General features: G+C 44.5%; 2 protein-coding genes across 2 annotated transcripts in view; one reads left to right on the top strand and one right to left on the bottom strand.

Annotated features, from left to right (window-relative positions):
* The first annotated feature begins 4 nt into the window (after positions 1–4).
* Positions 5–5,461, top strand: LOC143132444 (vascular cell adhesion protein 1-like). The gene is made up of 7 exons (XM_076291982.1): positions 5–301; positions 1,674–1,949; positions 2,554–2,892; positions 3,384–3,608; positions 4,030–4,251; positions 4,393–4,647; positions 4,897–5,461. The coding sequence occupies exons 1-7, from the start codon at positions 241–243 to the stop codon at positions 4,962–4,964; spliced, it is 1,446 nt and encodes a 481-aa protein (XP_076148097.1). The 5' UTR covers positions 5–240; the 3' UTR covers positions 4,965–5,461.
* Positions 5,455–25,963, bottom strand: part of dock2 (dedicator of cytokinesis 2) — a 111,724-nt gene continuing 91,215 nt past the window's right edge. Inside the window, exons 29-51 of the mRNA XM_076291981.1 lie at positions 23,767–23,845; positions 23,093–23,193; positions 22,911–22,969; positions 22,504–22,652; positions 21,183–21,268; positions 19,375–19,531; positions 17,950–17,990; positions 15,990–16,080; positions 14,320–14,430; positions 13,875–13,964; positions 12,561–12,665; positions 12,133–12,274; positions 11,146–11,227; positions 10,822–10,906; positions 10,543–10,629; positions 9,918–10,094; positions 8,434–8,517; positions 7,914–8,051; positions 7,665–7,792; positions 7,118–7,295; positions 6,603–6,705; positions 6,042–6,196; positions 5,455–5,746 (exon numbers count right to left, since the gene is read on the bottom strand). Of these exons, the coding sequence (XP_076148096.1) occupies positions 5,678–5,746; positions 6,042–6,196; positions 6,603–6,705; positions 7,118–7,295; positions 7,665–7,792; positions 7,914–8,051; positions 8,434–8,517; positions 9,918–10,094; positions 10,543–10,629; positions 10,822–10,906; positions 11,146–11,227; positions 12,133–12,274; positions 12,561–12,665; positions 13,875–13,964; positions 14,320–14,430; positions 15,990–16,080; positions 17,950–17,990; positions 19,375–19,531; positions 21,183–21,268; positions 22,504–22,652; positions 22,911–22,969; positions 23,093–23,193; positions 23,767–23,845 (2,497 nt within the window). The 3' untranslated portion in view covers positions 5,455–5,677. The remainder of the gene's footprint in view (positions 5,747–6,041; positions 6,197–6,602; positions 6,706–7,117; positions 7,296–7,664; positions 7,793–7,913; positions 8,052–8,433; positions 8,518–9,917; positions 10,095–10,542; positions 10,630–10,821; positions 10,907–11,145; positions 11,228–12,132; positions 12,275–12,560; positions 12,666–13,874; positions 13,965–14,319; positions 14,431–15,989; positions 16,081–17,949; positions 17,991–19,374; positions 19,532–21,182; positions 21,269–22,503; positions 22,653–22,910; positions 22,970–23,092; positions 23,194–23,766; positions 23,846–25,963) is intronic.

The raw sequence follows: 25,963 nt of genomic DNA on the forward strand, positions 1-25,963 counted from the left end.
CCTGTCGTGAAGTGTCCGAAGTGCCGAAGTACTGAACGCTTCTGAAAGACGCAGAGGGATGGGGCTTCATCTCTAGAAGTTCACTGCCTTTTCCTTCCTCTGGTGGACCACCCAAAGAGCACAATGCATGTATGGCACAATCTAACAGAGAGAAGGAGCGGTCAGGCGATTTCATAAAGGGACAGCGACAGGACTGGTTAGACGTTTGGAGTGTCTGGTCAAGCACAGTCTAGTTTCAAGATGTGTGTGTACGGCTGTTTCCTCACCAGCTCGGTGCTGCTCCTCTCGTTGATGGCATCAGGTAAGTGTTTCAGGTAGTTGGAAGTTGCTAGCTTACGTATAACAAATAGAGAGCATTTAGACTGTTAGGAGGATATATTTACGTTAAAGTTTGGCTTATTAGAAAAATGCAGTCACTGTGGCATAGTTCAAGGTGGTTATGATTGTCTCACCAAGTGTTCTCAGAAAAAGAGCTATGTGACAAGTAAATGAGCTATGTGACAACAGTGATTCACCAGATTTATTTATGTAATGTATTTTTTTTCTTGTCATTTGTTATTTAATTAAATCCATGCTTGATAATGAGCACTTAAGCAACCACTGTTAATTCAGCTATAGACTCACTACTGGATGATAGATACCACCTATCCACAGCTGTATAAGAGACCTTTGGAGTTTCATCTGTCAGAAATGACAGAGAAGGAACATTTTGGGGGGGCAGCCGTGGCCTACTGGGCTTGTAACCGAAGGGTTGCCGGTTCGATCCCCGACCAGTAGGGAAAATGTGGGCGGGGGAAGTGGTTGAGCACTGCTCTCCCATGCCCCCATCCACGGCTGAAGTGCCCTTGAGCAAGGCACCTAACCCCCTACTGCTCCCCGAGTGCCGCTGTAGCAGGCAGCTCACTGCTCCGGGTTAGTGTGTGCTTCACCTCACTGTGTGTTTCACTAATTCACGGATTTGGATAAATGCAGAGACCAAATTTCCCTCACAGGATTAAAAGAGTACTTATACCTGACTGGAACACTCAGAACAGGTTGATTGAAGGTAAGGTAGGTTTTAGCACAGTTATCAACATGTAATTTGATCAAATGCACTTTTCTACACACACACACACACACACCAACACATGCACACCCATACACACAATAGAGAGAGATCCTATGTATATGCTATGAAGCACACACACACACACACACACACACACACTCTCACTCACTCACAATTAGAATTTACAATAATCAGCACGAGTGTCCGGGAATTCCCAGTGAGGCTAGGCGGGCGTTTCCTTCCCCTGCTGGCCTCCCTCCCTTCCTTTCTTTGGGCAAAACTCTAAATGCTCTCCTGCCTCCAGTCCAAATGTAATGACATGGCCCGGGGGACTAGGTACTGGGGTAAAGGAAAGACAATGGGCATTGATCTGCCAAGCACAACCATAAAGACAAAGACGGATGAATTTTTCCCTTTACCTCATCCTCCTGGCTTGGTCACACCTTTTATGAGAACACATGACGTTAGTGAGTGTGTTCTTTAAAGGTTAAAGGTCCCTGGCCTGCTTTGTACTCAACCTTTCCCATGGCAGTGCAGGTTCCCTATTGGATGTTGGATTGGATTGGATTTTTTTGGTTCTTGGACTGAAGTTACATTCTGATGAGTCACTTTGGTGTTTTCACAGTGTGTTCACAAACCTGCAATGGCCCTTTCATCCACCCCCCTCATCTGCTGGTTAGGTATGGAGATCCTGCCCAGGCAAACTGCACCACCACAGACAATGCAGTAAACATGATAGGATGGGAAACGCCTGTGGGAGCTACAAGTGAAGGTGGTGTTGCACACCTCCTCTGGACAGTAGCCAGTGTGACTGAATGGGCTCTGAGAGACGGTATACAGTGTTACACAGTGTCTGATATACAGGGACAGTGTTTACAATATCTCAACATCGCAATATACAGTGAGTGAAAGTTCCGTATTTTGTAAATGTGCATTTCTTCCTCCTGATTGTAACCTCTGCCACAACTGTGAAGCAGGCTACATATGGAATAAATAAACTATTACCCCATCTCTAAAAGTGAAATATACAAAGACACACAAATGTTTTCAGACAGTTAGTGTAGACTTTCAACTACAAGTATGTCTTCTCTGGATACTTATAAAGGATCAGTAAATAAAGGATGATACAACCACTTGTTCCATTTAAACTCCAATGTCATAATCACATAGCCTTCCTCAAGCTTTGTGTTTTGGAGTTTGAAATACATTATTTACCTCCAACCTGAAACTGTACTGCCTTGGGAACAGAGGATGACAGTACTACTCCTAGCCTCTAGAGGAAGCAGTTATGCTGGGACTAAAATAATAGCACTTGAATGATTTCTAAATCTAATGAAGCAAGGTCTTCCATGCAGTATCTACACCAATGTATACTTCAGAGCAATTAAATTGCAACTGTTCTTTTTAAGACCACTAGAACTCTGCTGCAATTTATGATCCTCAACAAAATCTTACAGCTCTTATCAAGAGAAATGAAATGTCTGTCTCCCTCTGTTTCTCATCAGAGCCTCCTGCCACAGTGTCCATTCATGTTGTAAATGATGTTGGTGAGTTTGTTGAGGGGCAGCTTGTCCAGCTGCAGTGTGTGATAGAGGATGTGGCTCCATATGACCATCTCAGCGTGACATGGTTTAAAGGTCAGCAGCAGCTCTCACATGCCCCCATCAGAAACACCACAGTCCATGGAGATAGAAGTGAAAATGTGACGGTGACACAAACACTTCAGCTCACTGCCAGCAGAGAGGAGCATGGAGCCCAGTACAGATGTGAGGCCGAGCTCCAGCTCGAAGGACTTCAGACTCATCCGGTGAAGAGCTCAGCGCTCCTTTGGATTTCTGTGCTTTGTAAGTCTATTCCTCTTTCTCAGTGATGTTATTGTTTTAGCTTCTGGAGTATGTGGTCTAAAAGCATTCACTCTTAAAACAAATGTGTTGTCCCTATCTGGACACAGAGATGTGTTAAAAAAACAACGCAAGTTGTGTCGTTTTGAGCATAAGTTGTGTTATTTTTTATCACATATTGTCTAACAAATAAAAAAGGAAACAACACAAACTGTGTTCTCCCTGTCTGGACACAAAGATGTGTTAAAAACAAAGCAAGTTGTGTTGTTTTCAAAAGATTCGTTTTCAGAGTGTACTCACTCACATATTCAGATGTATTATTATTACTTATTTTCTCAACACAACTCTTTCCAAACTCGTTATTGTGAGGGTGTATCTGTTTCTCTTCTCCTCTCCCTGCTCTTTCCCAACACTGCCCAGTGCATGATGTGATCAGTGTCCTGTATGTTCTCCATTATCTCTTCATCTTGCTCCACTTTGCCTTTCTTCTGCAGTTGCTCCTGTGATCAACTGTCCATCAAAGGTCCAGCTGCTAGAGCATGAGAGACTGCCCAACTGCACAGCTGAGGGCAACCCCTCTGCAAAGGTCACCTGGTTCAAAGGTCACCAGCAGGTGGATCCCGAGTCAGCTCTAAGGAGGAAGGATGGAGGCCAGTATACTGTGATGGCCAAGAACAGTTTGGGAGATTCCAACCAAACTGTGGATATTGAGATGTTGTGTAGGTGATGTGTTCTCATATTGATGTGGAAAAATGTAATTGCTTCAAGATTAAAAAGATTAAACAATTTAGAGGAAGAAAATAGATTTTCCCATATAAATCCTCCATATCAATCTATTGTTTATTCTGTATGGGTTCCATGTAATCTTTTATGGGCTCTAATATTATTTATTGCTACATTAATTCTCCAGTGCATAATTTGCCCTCAGTAACTCAAGATGTATGGTATTGTTATAATGAGATGTTTTGGTGTTCTTACCATCACTGTTTTTAGGATGGCGATGAGTTGTCATTTGATGTTACATATCTTTACATCTTTGTGCTGTGATATTGCTCTTATCTTGAACTTACACATGTTTAATTCTCTCTCCCTCGCTCTCTCTAACACACACACACACACGCACACACACACACACACCAGTTGCCCCTGAGATCAGTTGCTCTATGAAGGCCCAGGTGAAAGAGAACGACATACTTCCCAAGTGCACAGCTATGGGCAACCCTCCCCCAGAGGTCACCTGGTCCAAAGGTCATTCGGTGGATCCGCTGCTGCCCCTGAGCCGGGCGCAGGGAGGCCGGTACACTGTGACTGCCAGGAACGGTGTGGGAGCTGTCAATCAAACTTTGGACATTGAGATTTTGTGTAAGAGCTCTACATTCAAACATCTGCTGCATTATGACATCTAAGAGAATGTTAAACTATTGTGGGCCAAAGAGATGGAATTCATTGACATTTCTTTCCTTGTCTTTCTTCTTTTAACTATTTCGTTTGATTTGAACTCAGATGGTCCAGTGATCACCTGCCCTCCAAAACTGGAGGTGAGGGAGAACGAGGCTCTTAGTGGCTGCGTAGTCGATGGCAATCCTCCGCCAGAGGTCACCTGGTACAAAGGAAACCATAAATCGAATCCCGTATCCCGTCAATTTGACCCCATGTCCAAACTGGGCAAAATGGACGGAGGAAGTTATACATTGTTTGCTGAAAGCAAGCCTTATGCTTCAGTCCACAGTACCGTGGAGGTGGTTATTATCAGCAAAGGTGAGCATGTTAGTGTGTGTGCCTGACACTGTCTTAATCTGTACTACTTTCATAAATGTCTGGCAGGTGTGTCAGGACAGTGTGTGTGGATAGGTGAAGCTCTTCTACACAGGCATGATCACATGATAGTATTTGAAACCTGGCATCACTTACACTTTTAGAGCAAAGTTACAGTGGTAGATGTAGGTAGTAAAAATGTTTCTGTCTGAGTGCAACACATTAACATTTCTTCTGTCTGATTCCCATCAGGTAATATCATTTCCATGTCTGGTGGTTGTGTGTTACTAGTGGTGCTGTTCAGTCAAATCTTTCACTGACTACGAATGGATATTTGAGCTCCTGATGGAAGCTACACATCTTCTGACTGGCCAATGGGTAAATAAGTGCCATCATTTGACATCTTAGTCCAAAATGACGGACTGGATGGAACTCTGATTTTGTAATCTTCTCGGGCCATAGCACTTTTATCAGTTCATCTCAATCGTCTGAAATATTCTCAACTTCGGGCACATGGACATGCAGTCAAACTCCTATATATTTCAACTGAACAGAAGGCCTTGGACATTGAATAAAATAATATCTTCACATGAGCAAGTTTTGTAAAGAACATTAAGGACACAAATCATAATGCAGTGCCACATGTCAACCTATGTTATTGTTATTGTAACACTCTTCCCTAAGCCTCTGACTTTACTTTGGAAATATTAGCCCAAACCTGCCTGATATTGTTAGAGGGCTTGTTCACATTTTGAGTTGACACTTGTTCTTGGTTTGGGAAGACTACAGAAATGTACACTAACAATCAAGGGCACTAAAAATGTCTTTATTATGTTTACAGCACAGATTATATTCCAAGCTGGAGTCCATAGTGACAATAGGATAATAATTTGTCTGCTGATGAATAGAAATCTATAAAATGTGTTTTTATTTAAAATGGACGGGCAGAAGTTTGGCAAAGGCACATAGAGACAGCAGAGGAATGACTCAGAGCATGATTACGATAAAGAGGTGTCTTCTTGTAAACGGGAGTTTAGAAATGATTGGAATCTTTGTCGGTGGTCAAGTCCCCTGTGGACCTCCCTTCCTCTGACCTGGAGCTCTGGAACACACACAGAAAACATGTCCAACTCACCGTATCCAGGTTTTGCATGTGATAACTATGATGTTCTGCAGCTCAACAGGGGCTAAAAAGAGGCCTTATATGACCACAGATTCCAAAAAGCAAAATTGAAAGGCAATAACTGTGACTTGCAATAAAATTATTGTATTAAAAAGTGTCACTAATGTCTCTGTGGGGAAGTAAACATAAAGAAAATAAGTAGTGGTGTAGCTGTGCTTGGTTGCTCTAACACTGGACTGATGACATATTGATCAGCACTATGAACTGATCTCACCTTGCTCTTGAACAGGAGGTTGATGACTCCTTTGGAGCGCCGGTCCGTGGTTCTGTCCGAGGGCAGAGTGCCGCACACGGACATGCTCTTGCTGTCCCGCTTGGAACGTGCCGACTCCACTTCCTCTCCCCCATTGGCCACAGACAGAGACAGGCCTGATGAGGAGGAGGAGGAAGATGAGGAGGAGAAAGAGAGAGGCAGCTCACATCACTAAGTCAGCGTGTGTGAGTGTGTATGGCTTTGTGGAAGTATTTACATAGTTCTATTCTATTATATTTACATTGACTTTGCATTTTTGACAAATTTGCATTGGTTCCCTTTATATTCAGGTTTATATGACAAATCAAACGAAACATATATGTGTATGTTTGTGTGTTGCTATGACATAGTGGAACATGACATATCCTATATGACTGATACTTATTTAGTGGATAATAAATATGCATCAATCTCACATACAGGCCCATTTGCCTATAACCTGTGTGTACCTCTGTGTTTACATGTCAGTTAGTTAATTAGTTAGCTAATTAGTTAGTTAATTCTCTGGCTGGCATATCTCACCTGTGATGGTGGGCATCGATCTGGAGTTGGTGCTGGCAAGACCTACTCCTTGGTTTGGCTCCGACAGGTTGGTGTCACTGCGGAACTCTTGCTTCTTAGACAGCTAGGGGGCAGCAAAGAGCAACACATCAGCCTGACACTCTGAAGAGAACAGGTGGAGCCAACTCTCAGCATGTCACCATCGAGACCTTATAAAGTATTAGAGGTTAACGGGGGCGTACAACAGGATCACAGGAAGTTAAGTGTTTCTCTGAATTGACAAAAACACAGTGGTATATTATGGAATGCTTTGGTTAGCTTGCTTTTCAGTTGAAGGAACTGGGGATCACATGATCCAGATTCCACCCTCATATTGTTTCCTGTTAGAAAATGATCATCTAAAAACACCACCAGTGCAGTTTAAATCCATGAACAGATCCCTGCCCCTCAGGCACACCGCAAGTCTCCCGCCTCCTCCATCTCTCCAAACTCTCCACACCACCCTCCTCCACCCTCCTCTGCCCCCACCCTCGTACCCGCTTGGAGTCGGAGGCCTTCTCCTTCTCCTCGCTGATGAAGATCATGCTGCTCCTCTTCTTCTTGCGCTTGGACTTGCGCAGGCGCACCTCCACCTCGTTGCCGCCCTCGTCAATCACGCTGATGCTGCCGCTGGAGCGCTGCAGGGTGGGGGTGGGGGAGTCCGGAGGGAAAGAACTGGAGAGAGAGAGAGAGAGGGAGAGAGAGAGGGAGAGAGAGAGAGGGAGAGGGGGGTAGAGAGAGAGGGAAAGGAAGAGAGAGGGAGAGGGAGAGGGAAAGAGAAAGAGAAAGGGAGAGGGAGAGAGGGACAGGGAAAGAGAAAGGGAGAGGGAAAGGAGGTAGAGAGGAAGAAAGAGGGAGAGAGAGAGGGAGAGAGAGAGAGAGTGGGAAGAGAAAGGGAGAGGGAGTAGGTGAGTTATGTGTTTCATTTCAAAAGTAACCCACATATTGTGTAGTTTGTCAAGTGTGGGTAAAGGCTATCAAGAGTGTGAGAGGCCACTGCTTGTGGAGCTCAGTGTTGAGTGATTGGGCTTTTGCTGGGGTTACCTGTCGGGCTGGGTTTTGGTGGGCGTCCCGCACTCGGACCCGGCCAGCGAGGAGATGGAGATGATGGACTGGCGGTAGGAGCGCATAACAGAACGAGGACGAGTGGATTTCCTCTCGTCCATGTCCGGCTGAGAGCGACAGAACAAACAGAGTGAAAAAACAAACGAAACAAACAAACAATCCTGTCTAACAAAACAAACATCACAACTGGTGGTCTCGCTGGGCGGCTTTCACTCATCCGCTGCTCACCAGCTCTCGGACGCCGTACTCCATCTCCACTTTCTTCTTGAGCTGTTTGAAGCACTCCTCCATTCGGTCGTGGAATGGCCGCAAGTCCTCCATCACCCTCTTCCCATGGAGCGAGATCCCTCTGCCCAGCAGTGGAACCTAGAGGGGGGCGGGGGGCATTGGGGGGTTAGAGAGTGAAACCGTGACAGCGGTTTAATGCTTTAATGTGCTATTTTAAAAAAAACCTCTGATATCAGTGTCCTGAGGCGTCAGTTTACATTTGCATCTCTGCTCAGGGGGGAGTGAAATCTAAACCGTCAAAAAAAAACGGCACGTGGTTATGCAGAAGGGCAGAATAAGAGAAAATGAAAAAAAAAAAAATGGAGAAGAGTATATGGGAAAGCACAGTGTGCATGTGTGTGTGTGTGTGTGTGTGGTGTGTGTGTGTGTGTGTGTGTGTGTGTGTGTGTGTGTTTGTGTGTGTGTGTGTTTGTGTGTGTGTGTGTGTGTTTGTGTGTGTGTGTGTGTGTGCGTGACTAACCTGCCAGGCGATGAGATCTTTGAGGCGGGCGAGGTTGTCTTTGTCCTGCGGATGGCTCTGCGTGTACTCCTCTGTGAAGAAAGCCTGGAGCACACAAGAGCACACACGCATGAGATGAGGAGCAGGAGCAGGGACACAACAAACCACCAAAAGGGAGACCACAACCAATATAAGGGCATATAAATGTCACCCCTGGTATGGGTGAGTAGAAAGAGGTATAAAAAATTAATCTTTTGGTGATTTATCTCAGAATATCTTTTTTTATATTCTATAAAATCTATCTATATATATTATATCTATAAAATTATCTGTTTATATTAAATTTCTTGAGTGTCTATGAACTTTCAAGCAGTAATCTATGACTTCCAGTTTCACTAAGGTCAAATGCTCTAGTCATTCTTCAACAAAGGAAAGGCAGGAGAACATGGTCAATTCAAATAAAAGGAACGTGTATTGACCTTTTAAATCTGAATGGTTATAAAAAAATGGAAAGTCAGCTGAAAATTATAGTTAAAACAAAAATTACAGTAAGAAGTCCCAATCAACTGGAAATCTCACAAGCATGCCTAGACATTACAAAGACCCATGTTTATCTTGCTCCCACCAACAATGAGGATGGTGAGAGAGACAAAAAAAACTCCTTCAGGAGAATTAGAGAAAAAAAGTAGCATCTTGGGGTCACCGAGTCTCCAAAGAAATCTTCTTCAAAAGTGAGGTGTGTGCTAATAGATTATTTAGAGGGCATGCCAGGTAAAAGCCTTCCCTGTGATTCAATTACAAATGTAAATTGGAGTTGCTGAATGCTAGGGGGACTTTGTCAGGAAATGGTGTTCTTTTGTAAGGCTAATTGAAAATTGAGCTCTTCGGCATGAACCACTTAATGTGGGTTTGGTGAAAACATAAGACATTTGCACTTACATATATTCTTTTATCAGATGCTTTTATCCAAAGCGACTTACATATGTCAATTATATTACAAGGGCCATTGTCCCCAGAGCAATTCTGGGTTAAATGCCTTGCTCAAGGGCACAATGATGGAATGATGGGAATTGAACCAACAACTTTTCAGGCTACCGCATGAGAGCCTTATTGGGATGTATGGTATCATGAACTCAATGAAAACCCTCAACGCTTTCAGTTCAGATCTGCCAAGACACTAAAAGTGTGTCATGACTGGCTCATTCAGCATGTCAGTGAACCAAAACACATGTCCAGATCAACACAAAAATGGTTTACTGAACACAAAATCAAGACTCTCTCATGGTCATCTTAGTCCTCTGATCTGAACTCCACAGAAAAGCAGTGGGGTGAGCCATAGAGAAGAATGCAAAGAGAAGGTAAGACCTAGGAATTTGGACGATCTGAAGTCGTCTTTGTGCTCAAATTGACCAGGGGTACAACAGAATGTGGAGGGCACTGTATATGTGGTGCATTCTGTAGCTTGGGCTCAATCTTTGACCTCAGCTGGACCTCTCATTCCTCACCTTCTCATACTTAGCAAAGCCTCCCATGACAGCTGGGTCCACGATGCCGTTGAGCAGCATGGACAGGGGGTTGATGGGAAGGCTCTCGTCGCCCTGGTACTGGTTGATCATGGTGAGGATCTTCTCGTTGGTGTTGCCCATCGTCTCAATGGCATTCTCCAAGGGACTGATGGTGGCCTATGAGGGACAATAATACAGATCAGAAGAGGTGCAATGTGTACTATGTACATTTCATTTCCATATCAAAGTAAACAAATCTGGAGACACAGGCACCAATTGGGAATAAACAAAGATCACAGTGAAAAAAAATTGGCCCTCCAAATAAAAGACAAATTATTACAAATGTAAGCATACTTGTACTTAAAACAAGCAAATCTAAGCATACTTGTACTTATAACAAGCAAATGTGGCTGCCAGTGGGTGTGTAAAGCGAAATTGTCTTGATAAGACATCTTAAAATAGGACCGACTGCCCATTAAATTAAGTCAAAATGATCTTACAAGAAAGTGCTAGTTAAGTCTCTCTATAATAAAAACAATACCAGTTTTTGTAGTGCAGTGTAAAATGACTATGTAGTGACTAAAGAGTAGATGTTGTGAAGGCAGGCCCAGACTCTTTCACTTACGTGAGTCATGCTTGTGACCTCAAACCAGCGCAGAATGCCGGGGAGCTTGTAGGCCGTGGAGAAGGTGGTCCGTTCAATCCACATAGACTGGAGACAGACAGATCACACACCAGACACCTCTGATTACAAGATCAAATCATTATCACTTTATCACTTAGTGTGTGTGTATGTGTGTGTGTGTGTAAGTGTATGTGTGTACAGTAAGTGTGTTTTGTGTGTGTGTGAGCAGAAGGGATGTGATTGCGTGTTTCTGAAGTAGGCATAATTCGGCAGACTCACAGCAAATTCGTTGCTCTTATCCACTGTGCCTTTCATCACAGGCCTGGAGTAGTGGAAACGCTGCACATAGTTGGACTTGTAGAAACTGTGAGTGAGAAAGAACAGACAGAGAGAGACAGAAAGAGAGAGAGAGACAGAAAGAGAGAGAGAGAGAGAGAGAGAGAGAGAGAGAGAGAGAGAGAGAGAGAGAGAGAGCGCAAACAGAGGAGAAGAGAGTGAACACAGAGGTTACTGTACAAAGAGGTCGTTGTAAATTATATTTAAATGTTAGATGTTTGCCATGAAAGAGGATCTGTATGATTGGTAGATGTGGGTCAGACTGACTTAATAATCTGGTCAGGGACAGGCTTGTTCTTCAGGCGCAGTGGGATCTCCAGGATGGGCTGGACAGTGAAACACTGGATATCTGCACGATTAGCTCAGGGACACATCACAAACACACGGTGACCAGCATACGGAACATTTGCTTTACGCTTGGCTCCGTAAATACCAGTAAATGTCAGCAAAACATGCCGTTAATGCTAGCATATGCTTGTACAGTGCTCACAGAAGTGGATTAGCAATTACTAATCACCAGCAGGTGTTTAAAATTAGGCATGCATAGCCATGCATTTGCATACAGAGGAGAGACGGCTTCTTGTAATGTGTTGTAACACATGTCTATGTGCAATATTCAGCATTGCCGTTAAGAAGAGAAATGAAGTGGGGTTCAATGAAGCACCTAATAAATAAACCTGAGAAAACGTCTTGAAAAATTTTTTTCTGTCCAGGTGCTGATTCTTTGCATAGTTACTATTATGGAAATGTAATCTTATCTAAGGACTTGGTTTACAGAAGGCATTCCTTGTTAAAAAATATTACTTATACTGTGGCTACTGAACCTTCAAAGTGCCCATTACTCCATTTGTCACTAAGAGTCATAAAAACCCCAGACAGCAAAGACAACCTACAGTCTATCGTCATAATGTTCAATGTACTGAGTTTTATGGTGTAGAAGATTGTATCCTCAACTGCCAAAGGCTATGCATATACACCCTGAGGAGAACGAGGCAGGCCTATCTTGGCTAATGATCATAAAACAACCCCAGTAGACTGCTGAGTTGAATACGTTTTTCTTGAATTTACCCATTCTATTCCCAAACCTCTGGGGTGACAGTGACAGCCACTGCAACCTACAAATCCAGCTGCCCGAACCGAAAACACTAACAAGAAGCTAGCCTGGGTGAACCTAGACGACCCTGTTAGCCAATCTGAATTTGCTCTGCAGGTCCGCCTGGAAAGGATCCTACTGACGCAGTGACAAGAGGATACACTGGCTGGAGGAGTTCTTGATGGTGTCGTCGGGCATGTGGGTGGTGTTGAGGCGGATGGCGCTGGGGAACTGGCTCAGCAGCTGGTTCTGGAAGTCCTCGCGTCGCTCATATTCTTTGCCCCGGTGGATGAACACCTTGTTCTGTCATAAAAACGTGCATATAACCGTCTTATAGCTAGTTTTACTGGGCTATGTCTTTTACAGGTTCTGAACACAAGATGTACTTTTTTTTTTTTTTTTGCTCACAAAGCAGAAAGTGAAAAGTTGCAAAAACACAAAACACGCACATACACACGCACACACACACACACACACACACTCTCTACTACTACACACACACACACACACACACACACACACACACACACACACTCTACCACACACAGACCCTGCCACACACAGTCAGCAGTGTTCTTGCAGTACGTACCCGTAGGAACAAAGGATAGCCACATCCATAGTATCCCACAGCGAAGTAGTCTGGTTTGGGACGCAGGATTTTCATGATGTTCTCATAGAACCGAGCCTGCTGCTTCTACAGAGGGGGCAGAGAAAGAGAGAGAGAGAGAGAGAGAGAGAGAGAGAGAGAGAGAGAGAGAGAGAGAGAGAGAGAGAGAGAAAGAATGTGAGTGAGTGAGTGTGAGTGTATGTGAGGGAGAGAGAGAGAGAGAGAGAGAGAAAGGGGTAGAGAGAGAGGGATGCTCAAATATGACAATTGCCAATCTCCCTCCATCAGCAGTGTGGATGCGGGGCATTTCTCCCAATGGGGCCGTTAATTAAAATCCTGCCTACTGCGTCAAAAACATTAAGACATTCTATGCCAGACAGACAGACAGACTGACGCAGCAGCTAAGAGAGAGTGGGCCAGAGAGAGAGAGAGAGGGAGGGAGAGAGAAAGGTAAAAGTGAAAGACAACATGCATAATCATATTGATATTTCGACAGCTCGCAAATTACCGCTTGGAAATGCACGCTCACTGAGCGCGGGGAGAGTTCTCGCCGTTTCCAAGTGCTTTTTCGTGCATAATATTCCCTCCTCAACGTTCCCACCATCTCCCACGGGAAAGGAGGAGAGGAGAGGAGAGGAGAGGAGAGGAGGAAGGCTGACAACTATGACAGCTGCCTGGCCTAAAACTGAAAGTCTTCAAGCCTGATTGAGGAGAACTGCTATCTACGTCGGGGGGAAGGCTGAGTAGTCTACAGTAGATATAAGCTGAAGGTAGATATAGCGCCCCCCTTGGCTTTCACTAAACTGCTTCTGTTTTTTTCCTATTTCTTTCTTCTTTTCTGCCAGAAATCATTAGCGTGTGTGTGGTTGGATCGGATAATGGGGGCTTGAGATTGAGTTTGGCACTGACATTGAAAGTCTGAAGGGCATGACTCAGCGATTCTTTAGCCATGGTGGCGAGAGACCCCAGGGTCTGTAAGACACATTTGTGTGTTATAATTATAAGCTTCACACGCCATGACTAAACACTGAGAGTGTCATCACCAAGACTAACCTGCTCCAGACAGCATGTGACAAAATGGATCTCCGTAATTACTCTTTGAAAATCTCCATACACCACCCCGAACCAGGAAGAAAATATGATAATGATAAAGTTTCATTACTCTCCACCCTCTCATTTGCAATGCATGAGTGGTGGACTAGTTCTAAGAGAGAGAGAGAGAGAGAGAGATAGAGAGAGAGACAGAGAAAGACAGTTAGAGAGAGAGAAGTGACAGAGAGAGGAGGGTGAAGTTACCAGACTCTGACTGAGGAGTTCGTAGTCGAAGACTTCTATCTCATACTGCTCAGCCAGCTCCTTACACAGCGTGATGGCCTCCTCCCACATCTAAGTAACACAGAGAGAACATGCAGTCAAGATCAAACACATACACGCATACACGCTTCCAGTCAAGATCACACCGCTTACACACACACACACACACGGGCAGATTATGGATTTAAGGAGAAGAGCTTCGAGCGAACCGAAATAGCACGAAAACCCCTCTTTTTCGGGGGCTGCTGGGAATGGCATTAAGAGATGTGAGATTAGAAAGTGACGGCAGATACGATCAAGAATCTGGATGACTCATTGATGACTGAGAAGCGCCCGTCCATGTGATGCTTTACTTGGTGTTTAGTTTGAGCACCAGTGTTGTCGTCCGGGAGTCCAGTCCACTTGGGCGGACCTCCAGCTTACTGACCTTGCCCTTGTCGAAGTAGCCGATGATGGTGTCGTAGAGGTTCTCCTTCAGCTGCCTCTGGGACTGACAGCCTTGGAAGTCCAGCTGTAGTGGCAGCTGGTCGTCTGACCACTGCAGGACAGAGAGAGGTAGAGAGAGAGAGAGAGAGAGAAATGGAGGAGAAAAAAAAAACAGTGAGAAAGAAAAGAGGATGGAGATAAAGGAGAGATGGAGAGAGAGAGAAATGGAGGAGAAAACAGAGAGAAAGAAGATGGAGATAAAAGAGAAAGGGAGGGATGGAGAGAGGGAGAGAGGGAGAGAGGGGGGAAAGCCAAAGGTTCATAAATATAATGTTCCCCAGTGATGGGTGCCAAGCCTGGGTCGTAAAATAGCTCAGAGAGTTTTATCAAGACGCAGCGCCCGCCCCAACCGACGTCAGGTACGGCCGTAAATCAGCCAATAACGATCCCGCTCTCATTTCCAGAACTGCCAGGGAAACTCGGGACCGGCCAACCCAAATCCCTCCGTCACCCGCCCGCGTCATGGCGACTGAAGTATGGAGTGGACGTTGACTTAGTGAGGAACACAGAGCACCAGGTTAGAATCATTCTGTTGGGATGCTGATGGTGACAGTGGTGGCGCCCATCACAACAGCAGCAGAGGTGCGCGCGGGATAGGATGTGCACGAGTGTATTTGTTGACAAGCATCATGTTTAAACCATTTTTTGTCTGTTGGTATTTTGTTTGCAATGGTAGAGGTGCAAATAATAATAGCAGTGTGTGTGTGTGTGTGTGTGTGTGTGTGTGTGTGTGTGTCTGTGTGTGTGTGTGTGTGTCTCTGTGTGTGTGTGTGTGTGTGTGTGTGTGTATGTATGTGTGTGTGTCTCTGTGTGTGTGTCTGTGTGTGTGTGTGTGTGTGTGTGTGTGTGTGTGTGTGTGTGTGTGTGTTTGTGTGTGTGTTTGTGTGTGTGTGTGTGTATGTGTGTGTGTGTGTGTGTGTGTTTGTGTGTGTGTGTGTGTATGTGTGTGTGTGTGTGTGTGTGTGTGTGTCTCTCTCTCTGTGTGTGTGTGTGTGTGTGTGTCTCTCTCTGTGTGTGTGTGTGTGTGTGTGTGTGTGTGTGTGTGTGTGTGTGTGTGTGTGTGTGTGTGTGTCTGTGTGTGTGTGTGTGTATGTGTGTGTGTGTGTGTGTGTGTGTGTGTGTGTGTGTCTCTCTCTGTGTGTGTGTGTGTGTGTGTATGTGTGTGTGTGTGTTTGCGTTTGTATACTAAACATGCACAGTGAGTCAGTCCTTTTTGGAGTAAGTGTTTTGGCTGTCAAAACAGAGTGAGGACTGCTTGACCTTGGAAAACAGTTTTGTAATGTCAACAGCAGAACACCCAAATATTAATCAACAGTGACCGTGCTGGGCCGGCATGGTCAACACTCCAATTCTGTTTAATGCGGAAGTTCAGTGGAGTTCAATGGCCGTTTGCAATTACACTTTCAAAAGCTGTGCTGTGATCTTTGACTCTTTCACAGCTGTGGAGTCAATGATAGCTATTTAAAGCCCGATCAGACTTAATTAAAAAATCAGTAATTCAGCAGAAAAAGTCATTAGAATGAACACTTGTTTGTGTCGAAATGCTTGTTCAAATGTATGTGTGTGTGTGTGTGTGTGTGTGTGTGTGTGTGTGTGTGTGTGTGTGTGTACCTTCAGAAGTTTGGAGTGCAAAAGTAAAGTGTAGGCCGCCTCTGTAAAGTTTTCAACATCCAGATGCAGGTCCCTCAGCTTATACAGGTACCTATAGGACACACACAGCACCATTATGTCCATGCAGCATGTGCACTCAGCGTAGAGCCACACCACAACAGCCAGCAGCAAACACTAGAGGGCGCTGTGTGTTAATGTTATGACTTTGACCCTGATGGGACTTTTTCTGACATGCTCTCATCTAGTCCACTGGATGTTATTTCACATGATGTTGGGTAAGATTACTGCAGGATGGCTTATGGTTGATGACAACATTTGAAGGTCAAGAAAACAGAGGTTTATAGTACCACCACCCCCCACCCCACCCCCTCTCTCTGTCACACACACGCACACACACACACACACACACACACACACACACACGACATACGCACACACACACACACACACACGACATACGCACACACACACACACACACACGACATACGCACACACACACACACACACTCTCCTTGTGTCTCATTTTGTTCAACTTACACACACCACATTACGATAATCAACATGCTGTGCTGAACTGAGACATGAGAGGCTTAATAATTCAATAACTGTGTAAAGTAGAGGAGGGAGATGAACACAGACAGATCTTAATTAGATCATTTGTTTCATACGCCTCCCCTCAGGCCTGAAGACACATCTAACTTTAATGTGCCTGCAGGGACAGAAGACACCACACCAATACACACACACACACACACTCAGAAAGAGAGAGAGAGAAAGAGAGAGAGAGAAAGAGAGAGAAAACTCACTGATGCACACAGACATTCACAGACAAACACACACACAGCAACACACACAGCCATTCACCCATCCAATACACTCACACAATCAGACACTCCACCGCCACCCACCCTACACACACACACACATTCCTGACGCCTTGGAGCAGGGCACAACAGTGCTTCAACTTTCCTTTCCTCTGCAGTCAAATTCTGGACATTTGTTTTCACCCTGTGAATTTCTGAGGTGAAGCTGTATGACAGTTCTTTCCCCAACTCTGGGCTTGGACTCTAAATATCACCACGCACGCCCGCACGCATGCACGCGCACACACACACACACACACACACACACACACACACACACACACACACACACACACACACACACACACACACACACACACACACACACACACACACACACACACACACCACCTCTCTCCTGCCTCTTGCCTTTTCTCCTCCTGCTGTTCTCTTCCTCCCTGGCTTCCCCCCCCCGGTGTCTTACAATGGCCATCATCCTCTGATTCTGACAGTCTTTCATTCCCCTACATCCCCTTATCACTTTCATTCTTGCTCTCCCTAAAAGCATTATATCCTCATTGTATTATTCCCCTGCTCCTCTACATCCATTTAAACCACCATCCTTCCTCTCTCTTTCTCTCTCTCTCTCTCTCTCTCTCTCTCTCTCTCTCTCTCTCTCTCTCTCTCTCTCTCTCTCTCTCTCTCTCTCTCGCTGTCTGTCCCTCTCCCTGTCTACCCTAAAATGGGTGCACATGTTGCTATGAGAGAAGACGCTGATCCTCTGGATTTTAACATTAATTCAGCAAGGCTAAAATAATCCCTTGTCAGATTATACTCACACACTCACAATCCCACGTAGCCACATACACACACACACGCATGCATGCACACACCAAGTCGATACATATCTGTCTCACTTTTTCCCTCTTTCTATTTCTCTCTCTCTTTCTCTCTCTCCCTACTTTGTCCTTCACTTTCATGGCGACTATTATGATGAGGAGACAATCAGAGACAACAATTATAGTGCAGTACTGCTGCAGTACACACACACACACACACACACACACACACACACAAAAACACATATATTCTTCTATCTATTCTATTGTGTGAGTGGCTCACATCCAATTGTTGTCATTGACATAATAGGCATTACCTGATGTACATGGCCTCGCGATTGATATCCTTGTAGAAATTCTGCAAAGAAAGACAAACCGCTTGAGAAACCACGCACGTCTGATATGTGGGTAGGGGAGTGTGTGTGTGTGTGTGTGTGTGTGTGTGTGTGTGTGTGTGTGTGTGTGTGTGTGTGTGTTTGTGTGTGTGTGAGTGCGTGCATGCACGAGTGGGTGACAAGAGTGAGTTTTGAGTGTCTCTGAGCATTTGTCTTTGGGCAGACCTCTACATTGTCCTGAGGTTCATTCCCTATTCAAGCTGCGTAACTGCCCACTAAAACATAATGAGACCCGCCCCAGTGCAATTTGAAGGCCTATCAATACATTCCATTGCAATATGGCGGAAGCTAATGGAAGTTAGCTCACGGTGAAGTATGACTTTATCCGGAAAGGAACTCACATGAAAGTGAATAATTTATGGTGGAACCCAGGCTTTGCCTCTTTCAGATCGGAGCTTTAAAGGGAGCCAAGAACAGGTCCGTGCGTAACCCCCCCCCCAAAAAAAAAGCATTAGCCGAGGGTTGTCAGGATAGATGGCGACAGCTTCATCATTTATTGATGAGAGATTGTGAGCGATGAAAAGATGTCATATCCCATCCCCAATACTATATTACCAACACACCCCACTGGCCAAAGGAACTAGAGATATAGTTAAGAACAAAATTATTCATACCCCTGGCAAATATTGATGCATTGTTGATTTTCTGTTGACCAATATGACCATTTTCCATAAAAATGATAAAAAAGATAAAAACGATAATTTTTTTTTATTCGATGTTTCTACCACATTGTCTTACAACCTTTTGGCATGTGGCAGAGTCATTTTCAGTGAGAACAAACATATTGGAGAGAAAATCAACATTGCATCAATATTTGCCAGGGGTATGAATAATTTTGTTATTAACTGTAGGTTCAGTAAGACCTCTCTCTCTCTCTCTTTCTGTCTATCCATCTGTCTGTGTCTCTTACAAAGGCTGCAACATCCTATAGCTGCTACAGTATTAATGGGCCCAGCCAAAGTGGAAAACTGACAGGTGGAGCAGCGAGGACTTGGATCCCAACAGCCGGCTGCGGGTGATTGACAGGAAGTTCGGCTCGCTCCTTCCTGAGAGTTACTGGCAGCGAAAGTGGAAAGTGGGGGGTGCTTGTGAGGACTCGTCCAACCCTGGCATGATGGATAAGGCATTGTGGTCATTCAAGTTGTAGTAGCCTTGGAGGAGCCCCACAGGTGATGGACGGAACGGTCCAGTAATAGATTGTTCTTGTGGGCGGGACGTGGCAGAGACATTGACAAATAGGGATTAAGAGTCCTGCTGGAATGAAGGGCGGGGTCGTGGGTGGTGCGGACTGATGGATCGGCGGTCGATGGCTGATTCGTGTTGCGGTCGGTAAAAGGCGGGGCTTACCAGGAGATTGACGGTGCAGCTCATCTTGTTGTTGCGGCTGTCATCGCTCCTCACGGCGCGGTAGTCAAGGAGACGCTCCAGCAGGCCTGTCACCAGGCTGACGAAAAGCTTCAACTCTGACAACAGGTGAGGGTTCCTCTCCCCCAGGTCTAGCATGCTGAGAGCAAGTAGAGTGACACACATACATCACAAGTCACACATTCATATGCATACAATGTTGAATTATCCCAATTCTTTTAGACATGCTTCATCAATACATCTAAAAACCTGCTTTCAAACACATTCTTAATTTTGAAAAACACACACATCCCCCAGACCAGCCATACACTCTTAGCTTGCCTGTATGGACCCTTTCAAGAGAGTTCCATTATCAGCATCATAGTTGGCCCCACAATACTTCCTTTTTAACATTCCATATGTTATCTTAATGTAGAGGAAGTAGATTGGGGCCCAAATAGAACGTTCAAGCATTGTTTTTGTTTTTATTGTTGAAAGGGTCGCAGAAAATACAAATTCATTAGAAGCGCACGGCTGCGTTAGTTCTATTACCCAGGAGCCACAACAGGCCTGAGCCCTGGAATGCTAAATCCCAGGAGCCACAACAGGCCTGAGCCCTGGAATGCTAAATCCCAGGAGCCACAACAGGACTGAGCCCTGAAATGCTAAATCCCAGGTTCGGCTTTTGGTCTCGCAGAGGCCTTTGACAGTTGTCTCGACCACCTCAAAAATTCAGCTGCATTTTAGGAAAGGGCGGAAGTATTTAAGAAAGTGTAGAGGGAGGTTGAGCAATAGATTTTTTCCGGTTTTGTAAAGGCAACTTTTTAAAGGCAAAATGAGTAAAGAGGTTCAATGGGGGGAAGTTGAACAGAGGAAGCTGTGGGTCTGCACCTTCAGATAGGTGAAGAGCAACTCCACTGCACCATTTCAGCTATTGCCTGACAAACAGCAAAGTACATCACTTTTGCCAGCAGCTGGCAAATCAGCAACTGTGTTGCTTTAGCTAATTCTGCTCCAGTGACCACAGCCTCTCTGGCTAACAGAGGCAAACATAAAGAGCAGTGTAAAAAAGGGCTTTCAAAACAACTCCTGCAGGGGCTGTTTTTACGCCTTGAGCATGTTATTAGAGAAACTCTGCACTGGACCTCATATATGAAATACTTAAACACATTGAAAACCTCCATCAGTGACAGACACACACACACACACACACACACACACACACACACACACACACACACACACACACACACACACACATACACACACACACACACAGAGTCTTTACTGTGGCCCAATATCTATGGACATAGTGTGCTATTACGGAAGAATATTCTTGGACTTAAGCCTCGGTCATTGGATGTCAGGATACTTATAGTGTATAAGGCAGCAGCCCCCTCCTTCAATAGAATGCAGGGTAATGGGGCTTAACATGAGCCAAGATTACGGGTGAATTGTGTGTGAGTGTGTGTGTGTGTGTGTGTGTGTGTGTGTGTGTGTATGTGTGTGTGAGAGAGAGAGAGAGAGAGAGATAGAGGTAGAGAAATAGAGGGAGGGGGACTGTGTGTGTATGGAAGATTGGAGGTCAGAAAGGTCTGTAAGTGCATGTGTGTCTGGATGAGTGTGCACGTGTGTATGTGTCTGGATGTGTGTGTGCGGGTGTGCGTGTGTGTGTGTGTGTGTGTGTGCGTGTGTGCGTGTGTGTGTGTGAGTGTGTGTGTGTGTGTGTGTGAGAGTTTGTGTGTGTGTGTGTGTGTGTGTGTGTGTGTGTGTGTGTGTGTGTGAGTGTGTGTCTCTATCTGTACACATACATCGCCTGTAGCAGCTCCATGTATCTCTCGTCTCCTCCTCCTCCCTCCACTTCATGGTCCAGCTTCAGAATGATCTCATTTTCAAACTGAGAGAGAGAGATAGAGAGAGAGAGAGAGAGAGAGAGAGAGACAGAGAGACAGAGAGAAAGAAATAGGACAAGGGAAAAACACATCTCTGTAGCTGTTGGCTGAATGTAATGAGAAACATCACTCCCCATCCTATCCAATGTACATTTAAAATGAGGAATTACTATGCACAAACGGAAAGATGATATCTATTAGTCCCTATCCCTACAAAGACACATTTTCAAGGATCAGTTTAATAAAATAAGAGCCCCAAGGGACGTATCTATGTTATGCAAGTATAAACATAATAGCAAAACAATGGTCCTGTGATGGCATACAACAGAGCAGGGGAAAATGTTCAATATGAAAGTCTTATTATAAATAATAGAACACTGCCTGGGTGGTTATCAAAGTCTTATGCACTTTGAATCTCCTTTCATTAGCATTTATTATATTCCATTATGATCATATAAATTATATTATCTGCTATTTTCTTCACAGCAGTTTATAGTAATTGTCGGCAGAGCTAGGCTGTGTTCAGCATGTCCGCTCTAATTAAAGGCATGACCTTGGTGCTAGTGGCGTGTTGTAGCGCCCGTTAGGCTTCACAGACGAGCTGCACCACCACAGGTCTGGCTGCAGGATGTTTACATGGTTTCAAATAGGCACGTTTGTGCAGCGTTGCAGACACGATGAGGTCCGCAGGGACAGACCTAGCACGTTGTGTGTGAGTAGGTGTGTGTGCTCACTGTGTGAGTGTGTGTGCGTGCATTGTATGAGTGTATGTGTGTGCGTACAGTGCTGTGAAAAAGTATTTGCCTCCTTCCCGATTTTTTTTATTTTTGCATATTTGTCAAACTAAAATATTTCAGATAATCAAACTAATTTTAATATTAGATGAAGATTATCTGAGTAAACACGGAACGCAGCTTTTAAATTATTCATTTATTTAAGGAAAAAAGCTATCCAACCTTACCTGGCCCTATGTGAAAAAGTGAAACCCCCTTAGTCACTAAATTAACCAATTAACCCTTCCCTAAGCCACGCCAAAAAACCCCTTAGTCAATAAATTAACCAATTAACCCTTCCCTAAGCCACGCCAAAAACGCCACAAGCCAATCGTGGCTTAGCAACCGTAACTAGGCATGGGAGGTCTGGCACGCTTTCAAGTGAGGGAAACATTCCGAAGCATTGGGCCTGTGGATTGTGTAAATCTGATACCTGGTATCCCCGGTGTGTGTGTGTGTGTGTGTACCTTTTTGAAGTTTTTGGCATGGCTGTATTCACACTGCATCATGTCAAAGAAGATGGGGATGGTGGCCCTGCGCAGCTCCTCCTCTGGGATCAGAGTCATCTCCAGGATGGGCCCCACCATGCCAGGGATGAAGCAGATCTTGTTCTGTCCTGTAACACACACACACACACACACACACACGCGCACACACACACACACACACACACAAAATACACAGACACACACACACACACACACACACACACACACACACAAATACCCGAATATCAAAAAAGGTCATTCATATTTTATTTACTTCAACACAGCTAAAAATACAGCCAAATATGTATGCTTTTTCCCACACAAGCAAAAATAAACAAACAGACCGACCAGTAAACACTGACACAAACACACACACACACACTTACCGAGTTTGTACCACATATCTCTGATAGCAAATCCTATCAGTCTTCTCATGTCTCCATACCTGTTGTTGACAAACGAGAGGAGATTAAAGTTGACGCCGTTCTCACACCTGCTGTGTGTCTCAGCATTATATTACCCAGAGCTGGTGGAGTCCCAATTCACTGTCAATATACTGAAGCCTCACTTTGCAAGGATCTTGTTTCTTTTTGTGGGTGAGAAATGCTGAAGTTGCAAAGACTCCTGGGTAATGAAGGCCACGGCCAAGTGGAAATAGTTGTTCCATAGCTGAGGATAGAAGGCAGATAAACAAAGGTGAGTTACAGCAGAAGCCACCCAGGAGAATATACGGCAACACACACACACACACACACACACACACACACACACACACAGACACACACACACACAAAAAGAAAGAAAGAAAGAAAGAAAGAAAGAAAGAAAAAAAAGAGAGAGAGAGTGACACACACACACACAAAAAGAAAGAAAGTGAAAGAGAGACAGAGAGAAAGACACTGGCAGAGAGAAAGAGAGAGAAAGAGAGAGACAGAGTGAGAGAGAGAGAGTGACACACACACACAGAAAGAAAGAAAGAAAGAAAAAAGAGAGAGGGAGAGATAGAGAGAGAGAGTAAGAAACACACACTGACAGAGATAAGGGGAGAGACAGAGAGTGAGACACACACAAGCACAAACACAAACACAAGCAAACATGGGCACACACACACTCCCCTTGTGTAAAAAACAAATATATGCTCTGGCCCTTAGCCATGGGTGCGCAGAGGTGCAGAGACACCTCTGTGAACTCACAGCTTTTCTCCGGAGACTTAATCCCCAGATCACGTCACATCTCACACACCTGCACTTCAAAGTTGTTGTTGTCCAGGAATTTGCGGTTCATGGTGTCGGCGAAGGTGTTGATCGCTCGGAGGAAGACTCTAGTTGAACGAATGAAAAAGGGAATCAGTTACCCACAAACCTGCAAATGAATTCTGTGCGTCAAGCTCTCCATCTAGCTGCCATAATCTGTCTTGCTCAAATAAACTTTTATTAGCATGGCGAATTGGTATTGGCACTAAATTGCTGCAGTAACAGGAAAACATATGCATAATGTAGTGTGGCGTATGCATGTGTAGGCATGGACACAGATATGAATCTCTATCAAGAGATCTTACATACACAAACATACTGCATATAAACACGCTTGTGTGTGCACACGCGCACGCACACACACATACATGCACACACACATACACATACCCACACTGAATAAAAAACAGATACACATGCACAAAACACACACACACACACACACACACACACACACACACACGCGCGCACACACACACGCGCACACACATACACACATACACACGCACACACGCACACACATACACACATTTCTCAATAACCCTTCTCCCAGGCGGGATATCTGTTAATCACCGATCCTGCTCCTCTCTCATTCTGTCTCTCTGACCTCCCCAGTGACCCTCCCTCGCTATCTGCCCCCTCATCCTGTGGACGAGTCACTCGCGCCATGCCACCTCCCCCACCCCACCTCTCTGTCATGCTCACTCTCCGGAAACGCAGGATTAAAGGCAAACACAAGCTACTGTCCAGATTTGATAAAGAAGAACTGAACAACTTGTAGGAAATTGTTGGTTATTTTCTTCTCTATTATTGTGTTAAATGTTCCAAATGTAAAGCAATTTGAGCTGCATTCTGTGTATGAAAGGTGCTATACAAATAAGGCTTATTATTATTATTATTACTATTATTATTATTATTATTACTGTAAAAAGGGCTGATGGAACTTTCCCATGTGTCCATTCCAGGAGCGTCTCTGCTGCATCAGATTGGGATTTCAGCTGTGCTTCTCCATTAGCCTCCTAGTGCTAAGACGAACCAATACAGGCAGCGCTACGTTTACATAAAATAGATTGTTGGGATCAATAAATCCTTTACCCGACTGATAGTGAGAGATACTCTTGTGCTTACCTCTGACCAGAGGGGGCAGAGATCATCTCTGGTGTTGTGCTGCTCTGTTAGACAATTTATTATGTCATTCCTCACCATGTCCAATAGGTATGAAGGAACATTAGGATTATTTCACATTCTTCCAAGGCCCAGTGTGATCATTCAAACCCCTGCACTTCACAATACATTATTTGGTTGCAAAGCGTGGTCCATTTAAGTAATTAACATGAGTAAATATCGCATTTTTCAAGGGTTGCACTGTGCCTAAAACATTCCGACACGGCTGGTTGGCTCGCATTTCCAAGGCGGCGGCTAATTTCTCAATATTAGGACACCTACAAAGTACAACTGCATTTGTTGACCGCATTAACGATGCATATCAATTTCCCCCTTGCTGTCACTTCCACTAACTATGCGGCAAAATAATGGACCCGCAGAGGGTGATAAAAAAACACAGTACATGATATTGATGTTTTGGGGTAGATTGGATGGACTGGAATTGCCATAACTTTAAAATGAATAAGGCAGACATGGTTATACTAGACATCTGTGTTGGTGCTAAGAGACCTGACAGTCCTGAAATACTGTGAGAGGCTGCGACCAGGCCAATATCTGTTTTGGCACCAACATCGCCTTGGTTGGCCCACCAGATGGATGTCTTTCCGAATATATCTTTGCCTATAGAACTGTACATATATTTGTCTCATCAGTGACTTGGTGAGATTCACGTTCATTCATCTGAGGTATTATCACATGTTTTGGTACTCAACGGAGCACTGAGCATGAGTAACAGGCTATTTGGAATATTAGTCTCACCACTACAGGCACACAGACAGGAGCTTCGGCTACATCCGAACACAGCATGCTTATTAGTGATGCAACAAAACAAAAACATAAATAAATGCAATAACTGCAAACACAGGAATAAAGCCTGTCGATGTGCCTAAATGTATGTGGTAGACATGTCAAAACAAGACTTGTTGCTAATTGTTTTGTTGCTGCAAGGACATAATGTATTCATATATCCTGTTTCATCAAGGCCATATGCCAGTAAGCACAGGCATCTTATATCTATCTGA

This window comes from Alosa pseudoharengus, unplaced genomic scaffold (genome assembly GCF_046254945.1).
Source record: "Alosa pseudoharengus isolate Yale_2024_CS ecotype anadromous, Long Island Sound unplaced genomic scaffold, YU_APseudo_1.1 YU_APseudo_1.1_scf_19, whole genome shotgun sequence".
NCBI classification, from domain to species: domain Eukaryota; kingdom Metazoa; phylum Chordata; class Actinopteri; order Clupeiformes; family Clupeidae; genus Alosa; species Alosa pseudoharengus.

Coding starts and splice junctions, on each gene's coding strand:
- LOC143132444 (XM_076291982.1), top strand. CDS start 241: ATGTGTGTGTACGGCTGTTTCCTCACCAGCTCGGTGCTGCTCCTCTCG. Junction 2,893..3,383: donor CCTTTGGATTTCTGTGCTTT/GTAAGTCTATTC, acceptor TTTCTTCTGCAG/TTGCTCCTGTGATCAACTGT. Junction 4,252..4,392: donor TTTGGACATTGAGATTTTGT/GTAAGAGCTCTA, acceptor ATTTGAACTCAG/ATGGTCCAGTGATCACCTGC.